The 14,727-nt window shown below is 35.6% G+C and overlaps 2 protein-coding genes and 1 non-coding gene across 7 annotated transcripts; 2 read left to right on the top strand and 1 right to left on the bottom strand.

The window, feature by feature from the left end:
- Positions 1–1,472: 1,472 nt before the first annotated feature.
- Positions 1,473–1,580, bottom strand: LOC127742107 (small nucleolar RNA R71). The gene has a single exon (XR_008003294.1). It is a non-coding gene; the product is annotated as a small nucleolar RNA R71 (small nucleolar RNA).
- A 3,220-nt stretch (positions 1,581–4,800) lies between these two features.
- LOC107466064 (uncharacterized) lies at positions 4,801–7,303 on the top strand. Of its 5 annotated transcripts, none has more exons than XM_016085049.3 (3): positions 4,801–4,973; positions 6,105–6,275; positions 6,912–7,303. In XM_016085049.3, the coding sequence occupies exons 2-3, from the start codon at positions 6,184–6,186 to the stop codon at positions 7,114–7,116; spliced, it is 297 nt and encodes a 98-aa protein (XP_015940535.1). In that variant the 5' UTR covers positions 4,801–4,973; positions 6,105–6,183; the 3' UTR covers positions 7,117–7,303. The 5 variants fall into 5 exon arrangements, with proteins under 5 accessions (XP_015940535.1, XP_015940537.1, XP_015940534.1 ...); XM_016085051.3 differs by having other exon boundaries at positions 4,825–4,973; positions 6,144–6,275; XM_016085048.3 differs by having other exon boundaries at positions 4,890–5,054.
- A 4,191-nt stretch (positions 7,304–11,494) lies between these two features.
- Positions 11,495–14,014, top strand: LOC107466060 (probable fructokinase-5). The gene is made up of 5 exons (XM_021131951.2): positions 11,495–11,677; positions 12,135–12,545; positions 13,293–13,427; positions 13,568–13,597; positions 13,717–14,014. Exons 1-5 carry the CDS (start codon positions 11,495–11,497, stop codon positions 13,852–13,854), a joined length of 897 nt encoding a protein of 298 aa, XP_020987610.1. The 3' UTR covers positions 13,855–14,014.
- Positions 14,015–14,727: the final 713 nt, after the last annotated feature.

Below are 14,727 nucleotides of genomic sequence, written 5' to 3'. Positions count from 1 at the left end.
TCATGTTGGACCAAATTGGGGTCTGGGCGGATATAGTGACATGTAATCCTCCCAACACTTTGATTTGGAAACACATGTGGTATAATCAGTGACCATACTTCATCTCTTTCCATGAGCAATTAAATCAAGGAATTGGGTAATTGTTCAAGCTTAGAGAGATTGGATTACCAAGGAATTGGAATCTAATCACCTAAGATTGCCAAGGTGATCAATAGATGCATTGATTGAGGAAGAGATGAACATGAACTTGATCCAAAGAATACAACATCTCCTGAGCCTAATGAATTCCCCATTTCTGATCTTACCCATTCTCTTTATTTTCTGTCATTTATTTTCATGCTCATTACCCCAAATTCCCATTTAAGATTCTGCACTTTATTTTCTGCTATTTACTTTTCCGCCATTTAATTTTCTGCAATTCTCAAACTACACTCTTTTGAGCTCAACTAGCATATTCTTCCAACTAAAGTTGCTTGACCAATCAATCCCTGTGGGATTCGACCTCACTCTATTGTGAGTTTTTACTTGACGACAAATTCGGTATACTTGCCAAAAGGAAATTTGTTGAGAGACAAGTTTTCGTGCATCAAGTTTATGGCGTTGTTGCCGGGGATTGAGTTTGTATCAACAATGATTAAGTTGGAAGCTCACTAGATTGAGCATTTTTCCTTATTTGTTTACTTTATTCAGTCATTTATTTTCACTTTGTTTAACTTCCTCCTCATCCTCTATACCCTCTCTGTTTTTTTTTTCTTTCTTTGTTATTATCTACAATTCTATTCACTAACCCACTAACTGTTTGATAATTTGCATCACTCACACTAACAATCACTCTAACAAGAATAACCTCTTCATTTTATCTCTTGTTGCATGTTTTGTTAGTTGTATGACAGGGAGAAGAGGGGGAACCTCAATTTCCTTCGATTCAGAACCTGAGAGAACCCTCTGGAGATTAAGAAGGGAATAAGAGGGAAAGGAGTTGTTGGTGCTGAGGAAGAAGAAGAGTACTTTGAACCCAACATGGAAGAGAACTTGGAAAACAATCATGAAGAAGAAGCTCACAACCATGCTAGAGAAGGTCTTGTAAATCATGCTGGCAAGAAAGAAGAGTTCTAAGCTCCTAGATCAATCCAAATCCAGGAAACTGTAGAAGTAACATCCAGAAGCCCACCATACATGCCAACAGCTTTGAACTAAAACCCTAGCTCATCACCCTTGTTCAGAACAACTGCTCATTTGGAGGAAGTGCTCAAGAAGACCCCAATCAACATCTAACCATCTTCCTGAGAAATTGTGACACTGTGAAGTCTAATGGAGTCCACCCGGATGTCTATAGGCTGTTGTTGTTCCCTTTTTCACTCAGGGACAAGGCATCCAAGTGGCTCGAATCCTTTCCAAAGGAGAGTTTGACAAATTGGGAAGATGTGGTGAACAAATTTTTGGCAAGATTCTACCCTCCTCAAAGAATTAACAGGCTGAGAGCTGAGGTGCAGACTTTCAGACAACAAGATGGTGAGACACTCTATGAGGCATGGGAGAGGTTCAAGGACTTAACAAGAAGATGCCCACCAGATATGTTTAATGAATGGATGCAACTTCACATTTTCTATGAAGGTTTTTCCTATGAGTCAAAGAAGGCTGTAGATCATTCATCAGGGGGCTTTCTAAACAAGAAGAAAACCATCGAAGAAGCCATAGATGTCATTGAAACAGTAGCTGAGAATGACTACTTCTATGCCTCTAAAAGAAGTAACACTCGAGGAGTAATGGAGTTGAACCACATGGATGCATTGCTAGCTCAAAATAAGATGATCACCAAGCAGCTAGCAGATCTCACCAAGAAGGTGGAGGAAAACCAAGTTGCAGCAGTCATCACGTCATCACCAACTCAAGAAGGAGTGAATATAGGAGAAGAAGGTGACCGAGAACAAGTCAATTATGTTGCAAAAACTCACCTAGGAAAATCCATGACCCATACTCCAAAACCTACAACTCTGGATGGAGAAATCACCCCAACTTTAGTTGGAAAAATCAACAAGACCAAGGTCAAGACCAGAGACGCCACAACCTCAACTCCAACAACAATGCAACTCACCAATATACCTCACAGAGACCCTATCAACAACCACCTAACCACCGTTCTCAACCACTTAATCTCAATCCACCATCACTAACAGAGGATAGACTTTCAAAAATTGAGACTCTACTTAAAGATTTATATAGAGAAGTCCAAGACAACAAGGTGTTCAAGGAAGAAGTGCGAGCCAATATCAAAAATCAAGGAGAAAACATCAAGAGACTGGAGTCCCAAGTAAGGTATCTATCTCAACAAATTTCCAAACCCACTGATGGATTTCCTAGTGACACGGAGAAGAACCCAAGAGAAGAAATAAAGAAAGTAAGGTGGGAAGAGTGTAAGATGATCACCACAAGTGATGAGAGGAGCATGAATGAAGTAGAACACCTCCAAGACAATCAAAAGGGAAACCAGGAAGAAAGGAGCCATGCACCTCAACCCACACTTAAGGAAGAGCTGAAGAAGAAGGAGACACTTAACCCATATGCACCCTTTCCCCAAAGGCTTAAAGGTGGTGTAGCAGGGAGAATGTATTCAAGATTCCTCGACATGTTTGCATCTCTTGATGTAAATATACCATTTATTAAAGCCCTCCAGCAAATGCCTTTCTACATAAAGTATATAAAGGAGTTATTAGCCAGAAAGAGTTCATTGAAAGGTGGAGAAACAATAAAGATGAATAGGGATTGCAGTGCTCTCATTCAACCAGGGCCACCCACAAAGAGGAAGGATCCAGGGAGTTTTCATATTCCCTGTGCCATAGGAGAAACAATGATTGATAAAGGACTCTGTGACTTGGGAGCGAGTATCAACTTAACGCCTCTATCCCTCATGAAAAAGCTTCAAATCAATGAGCTAACACCCACAGATGTAATCATTAAGTTGGCTGACAAAACTCAAAAACAGGCAATAGGAGTGGTTGAGAATGTGCTAATGAAGATTGGGAACTACTTCCTCCCCACAGACTTTGTTGTACTGGAAATGGATGAGAACCCTATTTACCCTATCATTCTGAGAAGGCCATTCTTAGCCACAGCCAGAGCACTCATAGATGTGGAACGAGGAGAGCTAGTGTTGAGAATACATAATGATCAGCTCACTTTCAATGTTTTCAACTTCTCACAAGAAGCAGACCATGATAACAAAGAGCTGATGGAGGAGCCAAACAAGGAAGCACAAGCACCACACATAAGGACTCCTATGGTTAACAACCAATGTGATCAGAAGGAGCAACAGCCAAGTGTAATCCAAAAGAAACAAACCCACCAGAATCACATGAATTAGACAACAAAACCATTCTCAAAAAGAAAACCACAAGAAACAAGTTGGCATCAACGGACACAAGAAAAAAGGTCCCAAGGGGATGGAAAAAGAAGAAAATCCCTACAGAAGATTTCTCGCCCGGAGATGAAGTGTTCTCTACATACTTCCCATCTATACCACCTCACCTCCCCACTATCCCATCCCAGCTGCCTCCAGTGTACACCATCAACAAAATCTTGTCCCTAGAGCATATGGAGCTTATCAATAAGGCCAATGGACATAGGTTCACTGTAAGGGGGGAAGATTTCAAGCACTATCAGCCACCTTGACAAGGACCAAACGTCAAGCTAATGACGCTAAAAAAGCGCTTCATGGAAGGCAACCCATGTTCTATGCCCTCTTCCTTTAATTTCTAATAGTAGTAATAAGGCAAATTTCATGGATTTTTAAATCAATTTTGACGACCAATATAAGACCCCTTTTACATGCAGCGTATAGTACATGATAAGTTTGGTGTTCAAGGCACACTAAGTGGGCTTGAACACACTTTATGAGGTAAAATTATTTCCCAAACTTGTTGCACCATATGATCACAAACAAGTTTGGTGTACCAACGTTGCATGCATGGAAAATTTAGTGGTTGATTGATTTGCATTCATGGAAAGCATTTAGTCATTTAAAAATAAAAGAAAAAGATTTTTTTAGCTAGCTCACACCTTAAGTTTTTCCACCAAAAATTTCAATTAACCATTTGCATTCTTTTTTTTTTCGTGTATAGGGAATCAAAAGGGACATTGATAGTACTTGATAGGACAATTAAGGAAGGGAGATTCTGCCACTATACCAAGGAAATCCACACTTGTCTTTAAGGGGAATATCTTTGGAAGTGTTGCCATGCAACATTGTGAGTTGGATAGCTTTGGAGACCAAACCAAGACCCTCATAAAAGAGGTGATCCTTGTGCTCATTCAATACCAAATCCCAACCGTCCACTATCAAACAACACCATCAATCCACACCCTTCAATCATTTGCCATCTTTCTACATAAACCCTTCACACAACCTCTCCGTACACACTTTATACTATCATTCTTCTCCCTTCCTTCTCTCGGACACACACACTTCATCCTCCACTTTACCGAAAGTTTCATACACATTCTCCTAGCCACGTCTAGTGAACCGCAACCACACATCAACCATTTTGCATGGCATCATCAAGTTCCAAGAGGCAAAAAGGAAAGGAGCCCATAGAGTAGCCTCCTTTTAATGAAAAGCGATTTAAATTAGGCTATTCCTTATTTTTATCAATTGTTTTTAACACACAAAATGTACACTGTACATGTAACATTACTAATAAAAATTAGGAGGCTGTATAAAGGTAATGAAATTATTTGAAAAAAGTACTAATTCAATCACATTCACATTAAATTAGTTTATATCCATTTTCAGGTTATTACTCAAATATTTTCGGAAAGGTAGTTTATTATGCTTATTAATTATTACCTCAATAAAATACTTGGAGGTTAAGTAAAACTTAAGAGAGGGCAATTAGGTCCACCGGTTCTTGGGTCCGCAGCTGCACGGAATAACTCCAAAAGGAGCGGAGGCAGCCCCACGACGGTGACTGTCTAAGGTGGTTTCTTTCTCCGTCGACTCAACCACAAATAATTTTTCTGTAACCGTCATTTTATGAACCCTACACTCAACTATATCTGTGAGTTACTCCATTCTATTCGTTTATGTTTTCTTTTGCTCGAAACAGTGTTTGTTGGTAAAATCTTTTACTACTTCACATCGCTGCAGTTCTTTATTCCCCGTAGCTTTTACGATGTTCAGTATTTGAGCTGAATGGGTAGCTATTCAATAACTTCCCTTTATTTGTTGCTGAATTGCTTTTCTATTCTAAGTGGGTAATCAAAGTTTTTTTACTTGTGGGTTACTATAAACATTAAAAATTTTAGGATGCTTTCGGTTTGTGTTTTTATTTTTTTTTTCATTTTCAGTATTTTCTGTTTTGTGGATTGGGCGAAGGAATTTCACTTTTCTGTTTTCACTTTTTCTTCACAAGATTCAGAAAATAGAAAACACTCGAAATAAAAACAGCAAATAAAAACACAAACCAAATAGGCAAATACACACCTAGTTTTTCACATTTCGCTTAGCAAAAAGCATTTTCTGGTAAAATTTCTTGTTATAAAGTATTTACCATAATAATATTGGTTGTTTCACAAAGTTTAACCATTGAGCTTGTTATTAATTTCTGGTAGGGTTCTTGGAGCTTAATGCCGATTTTGGCTTGTTTTATAGTAAACTTGAGATATTTTCTCAATTGTTATTAAGGTCTAGTTTTTATTATATGGAATTTGTTTTATGTAGAGGGAGTTTAATTTATTATTATTTATTACTTACTATTATTATTTTTCATGTATATATTGCCATATCCCTATTTCAAATTTTACAAATTTTCTTAGTTTATAGCTGTATGCATGCAACATAAGCCAAAACACTTGTACATAAATAATTTGTTTGTTGTTTTTGTGATTTTCTAGCAAACTGCAGAAGATGAGAAATGAGTGAACCAAAACAAAACAATAAATTTATAATTGCCACAGCACCACCTATTACTTTTGACTAAGAAGCAAGAAACCAACCAAGTCTTTAACCTTTCCTAACAAGCTTTTATTGCAATGGCATCATCATCATCATCATCATCTATTGTGGCCGCTTTATCACCTAATAACTCTCTACTTTTCTCACAAACCAGACACACTGGTGCTAACTGGGTTCATTTTCCATCAACTAGTAGGAGGAGAGTAGGTAGGGTAAGAGCAGAGACTGAAAGCATGGCTACTGTCACAGAGAAACTTGGCATCAAGGTTGAGAGGAACCCTCCTGAGACAAAACTCACTGAACTTGGTGTCAAGCAATGGCCTAAGTAAGCTTCATCATCTCTTTATCTATATCTTTAGTTTTATGTTGATTTGAATCAGTTTTTTTTCCACATATCTCCATGACTCCATAGTCCATACAACTGTTGTTATCGACTTGTGGTTTGGTGGATGAATCTTGTTCTGTACTATGACTGTGAACATTAATCTTATGGGGAAGACAATTCTGTGTGGTTCTATATTTAAGGAACCAAGCTAGAGTATAGGATCCATGGACCATGTTGCTGTGTCAATTTTTTGTGATTATTAGGTTCCGTGCAGTATGCCCTTGTGTCTTCAATTCAACTAAGACACATCACCGTCATTGAATTTTGTGATGGTTAAGTTTGATAGAGTGATGGAATTGATGGTTACAATTTTATTTCAGTGTATCTGAAATTATTTGCTTCTTGGTCTTGGATTTCCTCATATGAAGCTAATTTGTAAAATCATTCCCCTTTTTTTTTTTTCTGCCATACCAGACACACCTTGAAACTTCGATATATAGTTGGCAAGAAGCTGTCTTTCTTATTACCTTTCTCATTCTCAAGTCTTCACTATGAATATTTTGTATTGAATTTTAGCCCTTGATACAAATGCATGGCTCTGGCTATTTGTCTCACATTTTTATGATAAACAAACAGATGGGGTTGCCCTCCAAGCAAATTCCCATGGACATATGAAGCCAAAGAGACTTGCTATCTTTTGGAAGGGAAGGTGAAGGTTACACCAAGTGGGGCAGATGAGTCAGTTGAGATTGGCGCCGGTGACTTGGTTGTGTTTCCAAAAGGGATGAGTTGCACTTGGGATGTGTCTGTTGGTGTAGACAAGCACTACAAATTTGAGTAAATCTGCTGTAGTGATCTATAAGTAGCATCACTCTCTTAATATCCTTGTATTTGGAGTTGTTAGTGTTGAGATAGATTAGTTCTTAGCATGTTTATCTCTTATTCCATCCCCTAGCTCCACTAGGACCTCCTTGAAGGAAAAATGAATAAATCTTATGTGATGAATAAAGATTGTGACTTTCTGGAAAGTTTGGACATGGCAAGATTTTGAAGTGGTTATTAGGTTTTGTGGCTCCATTTTCTTTGTGATTTCATGACCAAATGCTCAAAACTTGGATGGGTTATTGAGCTTCAAAGATTGTTATTATTTCACATTGATGTCAAGCATGATCATAAATTGCAAGTAAATACTTTCTGGAGCAAGGCAGGTACCCGTGGAATGGGTGTGTTGTCTTCTTTATGTTATTCAAAGGGACATGTTAGAAAAAAACATTCTCAACCATTCATGCTTCGAATTTGCTTCTACAATAACAAAATTGAGATAGGGGGTTTACAAATATTCTGTATTTATTTTATGCCTTCTTGTGGGCTGAACAGAATAACGAGTCTCATGAAAAAATCATGAAACTTGTCCATTCGGCTTTGCTTTATTTCCCGTTGGTAACCCCAGAAATGGTATTCATGATTTCATTAACAAAACATAAGCGAAGAATGAAAAAAAATTCCCAAAAGTGGGAAAATAAAGAGAAATGAATTATTGTTGTGATGATAAGGGCCAATGGGCCTGTTTGTATACCAAGCCACTGGGCTGGATTTTACGAAGAATCTTTGAAGAAAAATTAGAAAAGAACGAAACCAATTTTTTTTTATTTTCAAAAAATGATCATGCCAATATTTTTTTTAACACAGGAGCTAATCAGTTCTTAAAAAAAAAAAGATCTGGGACCAAATTGTGTGTTTTTTTTGGAAGGCCTCATATTCTTTTTGAGATAATTGTTAAGAGTTAGATGGAGTATTCACTCATATTTTTCCCTTATTACGTGTTTCAGATATTGATCAATGTTTTATTTTCTTGCATATTTGAATATCAGGATATATGGTTGTAAATGAAATAAGATTAATGTTAAGATACATCATATATATAGGGGCACCTGACCTCAACTATGACAAGGAATAGTGGGTCTTCAAAAATGCTATTTATATATTAAAATTAGCCACTAAAATTAATTATTATATATTTGTGTATAAATATATATGTTATTTAGTTCATTTTTAATGTGTATTTTATATTCCAATATATATTTTATATTAGTGGTTGATTTTGGTGGCTGATTTTAGTGTACATATAGTATAGTCGATGAATCTAATATAAAAAAAGTATTGTAAAATAAATAAATAAATAGAGAAGAGAGGTAGATATAAGCAATATCATTAGATAACCAAGAGGGAGTCCAACTAAGTCCAACCAACTCCTTTCAACTCTCTAATAGGATGGATTCCAAAGTCCAATTCAACAAAAAATCATTCCCATCTACCTAGCATTTACTTTATTTTTTCAACATTCACCATTTCACCCCACTACCTTTTACTACATCAGCTTATCACCCTCCCAACAGCGGCACAACACCCTACGGCGGTGCATCCCCCACCCGGCGCATCCCCTAATGGCAGCACATCACCCTCCTGACACCTTGTAAAAGATATTAATTGGAATTGTTTAAAAAATTAGCTGGTTTGAGTTGTCTACCTATACTTTTTTTTAGAGAGACAAACTTTTATATATTATTTCACAAGAATAGCATGGATTTTACTTTTTAAAATTCTAATATTTAGGTAAGTTATGAAGTTTTTTTGGATTCAGTTCTCACCAAGTTAGTTAAGTTATGGGATCTCGTGATGACTCCAAAAAAAGCATGTGATTTGGGGATTGGGGATGTAGTGGCTCGGAATATGGCTTTATTGTTTAAGTGGTGGGGGAGATTTTTGAAATAAAACTGTCTCTTATGGAAAAAAGTTATTTGCTTTTGTAATCACATAAATCCGTCTGAGATATTGAGTGGCCAGCCTATACCTACGAGAGGGGATCCATGGAAGGAGATTTGTCAATTACAAATCAGTGAACCATATGTGAGAGAAAAGATGATCAAAGACTTGTCTATAGATCTGGAGAATGACAGAACAATCCGATTCTGGGAGGATAGATAGTTACCTAGTGGAGCATTAAAATATGTGTTCCTAAGACTTTTCTCAGTTTCAAACCTTAAAGGATCTGTTATAGAGAATTGTGGGTTTTGGGATGAGTTAGAGTGGATTTGGAGTTTTCAATGGAGGAGAGAGTTATTCCAATAGGAGTTGGAACTAGTAAACCAACTTCATGAGAGTTTACAATCTATTAAGCCAACAAATGAGAGAGAGGATAGAGTGGTATAGAAATTTGATAGATCAGATGTTTTTTCAACTAACTCTTTTGTGCAGGTGTTGCAAGCGAAAATTCTTCCGGTGGAAATCACAAGATATAGCTTCACTAGTGCTATTTGGAGAGATTTCGTCTCACCAAGAATTGAGTTGTTTACTTAGTTTGTGCTAGTTGGCAGGGTGAATACTAAGGAGAGACTGTGTAGATTAGGGGTTCTTGACCAAAATGATAATACGTGTGTTTTATGTTATAAGTCTGTAGAGTCTGCCTTTCATTTATTTATTGGTTGTGAGATCACTTGACAGGTGTAGTGTGCTTAGCTATTTGTTCTTGGGAGAATTTGGACAATGTCAGGTTCACTAAAGCAACACTTTAAAGGTTGAACGAATGATTCGGCGAGAAAGGATGAGAGGAAGCGGTGGTTCATTGGATTCTTTACTATTAGTTGGACAGTTTGACAAGAAAAAAAAATGACAGAATCTTCAAAAATCAAGCCTCAAATGTGGTGGAAATTATAAACAGGTCCTTTAGTTTCTCTTATGAATGGTTTGGTGATGAACCCTTTGGTTGTTCATGGCAATGCCGAAAATGACTAGGGGTTGCTAGGTACTTTGAGGTGTTATTGTTGTTAGTTGTTTTATTTTGTTTTCCAACGCTCCACCTTGCAGTCTTAAGCTCTCTGCACTTCAAAAAAAAAAAAAAAGTTCTCACCAAATTATGGATAAACATATTCAAAGCATGATCTTGCATATCACGAATGCTTGGTCAGTCTCCAACTCAAAGTTCTATATGAACTTCAAAGCAACCCTGATATAGTTTCTTGCTTACTCAAACCAAGATAGATCATCTAGAATTTTCTCAAGGCAGGACTCGTTGTTAGAAATGTCTTTGTTGGAGTTAAAAATTAAATATATTCCCCTTGTTTTCAAAATGCAACTTGGACAGTTTTAACAAATGTGTTCATCAAAATAGCATCTCTTTGAGTTGTAGACATTGTACCACCAAGTATGTCCAACATACTTTTGTTAAAATAAAGAAACCATTTATGTAATATGATAACATATAATATAATTGATTCAATGGAAAAAAAAAATGAAATCAAAATAGCAAAAACATTTACCGCCAAGTATTTGAGCAACATACTAAGAAACGTATCTTCGTGTGATGGGCTGCAAGAAGCGAGGTTTTGGAGAGTGCAGCTTCATCTCCTGTTGCTTCTTCGTGATGTGAAACAATGAAGAATAGATTTTTATGTTAAGTGGGGCAAAATTGGAATAAATGAAATAGGATGAGGACACACTTGGAGAGAAAGTTTCACAGCAAGTTCTGCCCTTACAGTCCCTCATAATATGGAAAGGCAAAAAATTTATGTCTCTTTGTCATATGACATAAGTTGTATATTGAAACATAAGTTTTTGTTTCTACAACCTTAGTGTTTTGTGACATAAAAATTAGCATTTCCTACAGAAACGGGTTGAGTATGAACCTATAAAATTTCAAGCTACCATTTGTCATTTGTTACATGATGAGTGAGTTTGTGTGGTGATTTCAGTTGTCCCCTTTCAAAAGCAAGTATTCTCGGATCAAGCTTGTGTTCTTTTTCTTACTCTTTTATGTATGTTATCTGAGAGCTCCTAGAAAAATGGCTAAACATACTCACATTGGCATAGAAATAGTTATTATTTTAACTTCAATTTAATGGTCAAACCTAATTAATTCCTTGTACTTTAGTCCTACCAATATAATAGAATAATAATTATTCAGTCAGGATCAATATTTAGGAATTCAAACTCCTTAAAAATTCTTATATTTGTTTAATTATGTTAGAAGCTTATAATTTATTAATATAAACATTTTTTAGAGTTTCAACCGTTTCTTTTGGCTAATAAGAATGCTTAGTGAATGAATGTACATAAGGCATCATATTAGCATCGTGAGAAAGTTTTGAATATATCAATAACTCCATAGGTTGCAATTCTTTTGAGGTTTCAAGAACAACAGCAAGAAAAACAATAAGAAAAAGATGGCAGGCTCAACGGATCCATTAGTGATAACATTCGGCGAGATGCTCATCGATTTTGTTCCGGACACAGCCGGAGTCTCCTTGGCTGAGTCTCGTGCCTTCATCAAAGCCCCCGGAGGTGCCCCTGCCAATGTTGCTTGTGCCATTTCTAAACTTGGTGGTAACTCTGCCTTCGTTGGCAAGGTACTCAATTAATCTCTTCTCAATTTATTTCAAGGATCATCGATTATACTAGCAATTAATCAGCAGCTAAATCGGCAAATATGCTTGAAATCGCTGACAAATTACCAGCAAAACACCTCTAGATATTTTACTTGTGATTTTTTTTGTAACAAAAATCCACTATTAATAGTTGCCCCCACTCGGAGGGAAAATTACTTGCATGCGAATTCAGAATTTCAAGTTTTGAAAATTCCCAACAAATAATCAATATTTCTATATAGATTGAGAAATTTGCATCACAACCCACATCCAACAAAAAATATATGTGCGCACCAAATCAGCCATTATTTTCAGTGTGTATTTTGTATTTCAACATGTATCCTCTATAGATAGCTGATTATATGTAGCATAGTTGCTAGTCGAATTAAAAGTCACATTTTCTTTGCCATGTAGACTCAAAACTGCAATAACGTGACAGGTGGGAGATGATGAATTTGGAAAGATGCTAGTTGACATATTGAATCAAAATGGGGTGAACACAGATGGTGTGTGCTTTGATAGGGAAGCAAGAACTGCATTGGCATTTGTGACACTGAGAAAGGATGGAGAGAGGGAATTCATGTTCTACAGGAATCCCAGTGCTGATATGATGCTGAAGGAGTCTGAGTTGAACATTGGTTTGATCAAGAAGGCTAAGATATTCCATTATGGATCCATTAGCCTCATATCAGAGCCTTGCAGATCAGCACACTTGGCAGCCATGAAAGCTGCTAGAGAAGCCGGTGCTTTGCTTTCTTATGATCCAAATGTGAGGATCCCTTTGTGGCCTTCTCCTGATACTGCTAGGTCTGGAATCAAGAGCATTTGGTTTGATGCTGATTTCATCAAGGTACTAATTTTTTTTTTTTTAATCTATTCTTGAATTGTAGGACGGCCTCTACCGCACTATAAATATATAACACCCAAATTCTTTTTTCTTTTTCACCATTAAATTGAGTTATATGTCTATAAATGAGAACTTGGACTGGGATTCTTGAAAATTTGTTGAAATTGGGACAAGGGACTGAGGAAACTGAATCTGCAACAAAAATATTAGAGGATATAATAGCACACTCTTAAAGTTTTAGCCATGTATCACATACAATTTTTTTTAAGCTTAATCCATTCCTTCAATCTAACTGTGGTGTGTAAAATGAGTTACTAACAAATTTTCTATATTATACAATAAAAAACATTTGACCTGTATACACTCACACAATCAAAAGTCTTATACTAATGATATTTCATAGAATGATATTGTTTATTATTTCTTCTATGTATAAAAAATGTATTGAGATAAAAAAGATAGAAGTTATGAATTTTATGAATGGATTCTTATTCTCTGTTTTACCAATCTGATGTCCTATTTATATTAATGAAGAGAAATATCTCTTTAACGAGATAAAACTGTTTAATAGGATACAACTCTTCAGTGAGTTACAAACTCACAAGAGATACAACTTTTCAAATATGACTTTTCATATATTTTAAAAATATTTCTCACAAACACTTTATTTGTAGGTTTTCAAATATTGTCGCATGATCACTTAAAAAACCGTATAGTTTTATTCTAATTAATTGATGATGGTCTAAATAGGTTAGTGATGATGAAGTTAACTTTCTTACACAAGGAGATTCTGAGAAGGAAGAAGTTGTTATGTCCCTCTGGCATGACAAACTGAAGTTGCTTCTTGTCACTGATGGAGAGAAGGGTTGCAGATATTTCACCAAGGTACTATGCATCCTTGTTCTAAAAAAGAAATCTGAATTAATTAGAAAATGAAAAAAAAAAGCATTTAATTTTCTAATTGAATTAAGACATTACTTTTGATCAAAACTACACATATTTGGACATGTATTGTTTGACTGCAGAAATTTAAAGGAAGGGTAACAGGGTTCTCAGCTCTCTCTCTCTCTCTCTCTCTCTCTCTCTCTCTCTCTCTCTCTCAGACACACACACCATAAATAATTATGGTAATACTAGGGAGACAATAACATTGTCTTCATCTTTCTCTCTATAGAAGGAGCAAAATTTGAGAGAGGCTTTGACATTTTCCAATGCTTGTGGAGCAATATGTACAACACAGAAGGGAGCAATTCCAGCACTTCCGACCCGCTCAGAAGCTGAGAAATTTATCTCTGGCAATAAAGGCAATTAGACAAGGCTTTAATAATTTTGTTTTGCATAATGGTCTCACCATTCATTCTCATTTTATCTTCCCATCTTATAAGCTATTGATGGTACAGTGAGACAAGTGATTAGGTATACTGATTAATCTAAGATGAGTGTTTGAAGTATATTGTTAGACTTAAATTTTATAGTTTAATTTTGATGTATGACAATGTATTTTACTCTATCGAAAATTCAATCAAATTCATGATTAGATGACATTTTAAAAAATAGATTTGAAATTTAGTTACTTTTAATAATGTGAGACTGAGAATACAGAATTGGATATCTGGATAAAACTCTTATTTGTCGTGCATAAAAATTAAATTCTAAATTTTATAAAAAAAATTGAGATTAAACTATATAATCATGCTAATTTCAAGTGATTTTATATCCTTTAAATAACTGATAATCTTAACCATCCCTTGATCTTTCATTATCACTTAGTACATTTTCTAATACAATTCATATATCTAAGACAATTTGTATTCAACAACATTAATTCATTCACAGTAAAAAATGACAATAACAAAAGCAACGAATGGAGTGATTTTGGAATTAAGTAATAATATATCATGCTAACGAAACATTCCTAACAATATGAATGACGATATTCAGTTTATGGATGATGATATCGCAAGTCAACTTTTTTTAATTGTTTGCATACAAAAATGACTGTCTACTATAATAAATTGATATTATTAAGAGTCAAAACATGTATAATACAAAAGAATGAATCTATAAATATGAAACTAATTAAAATTTTGACCAATATGACTTGCCGTGTTACTGGATTTGAGATCACGCTCAAATTTACTATAATATGAATAAATGATCATTCCCCCATCCCCCACACCAATCA

The sequence above is a fragment of the Arachis duranensis genome, chromosome 9 (assembly GCF_000817695.3).
Source record: "Arachis duranensis cultivar V14167 chromosome 9, aradu.V14167.gnm2.J7QH, whole genome shotgun sequence".
In the NCBI taxonomy this organism is placed as follows: Eukaryota; Viridiplantae; Streptophyta; class Magnoliopsida; order Fabales; family Fabaceae; genus Arachis; species Arachis duranensis.
The sequence above is the reverse complement of the archived record's forward strand: the minus strand, read 5'-3'. Positions and strand labels throughout refer to the sequence as shown.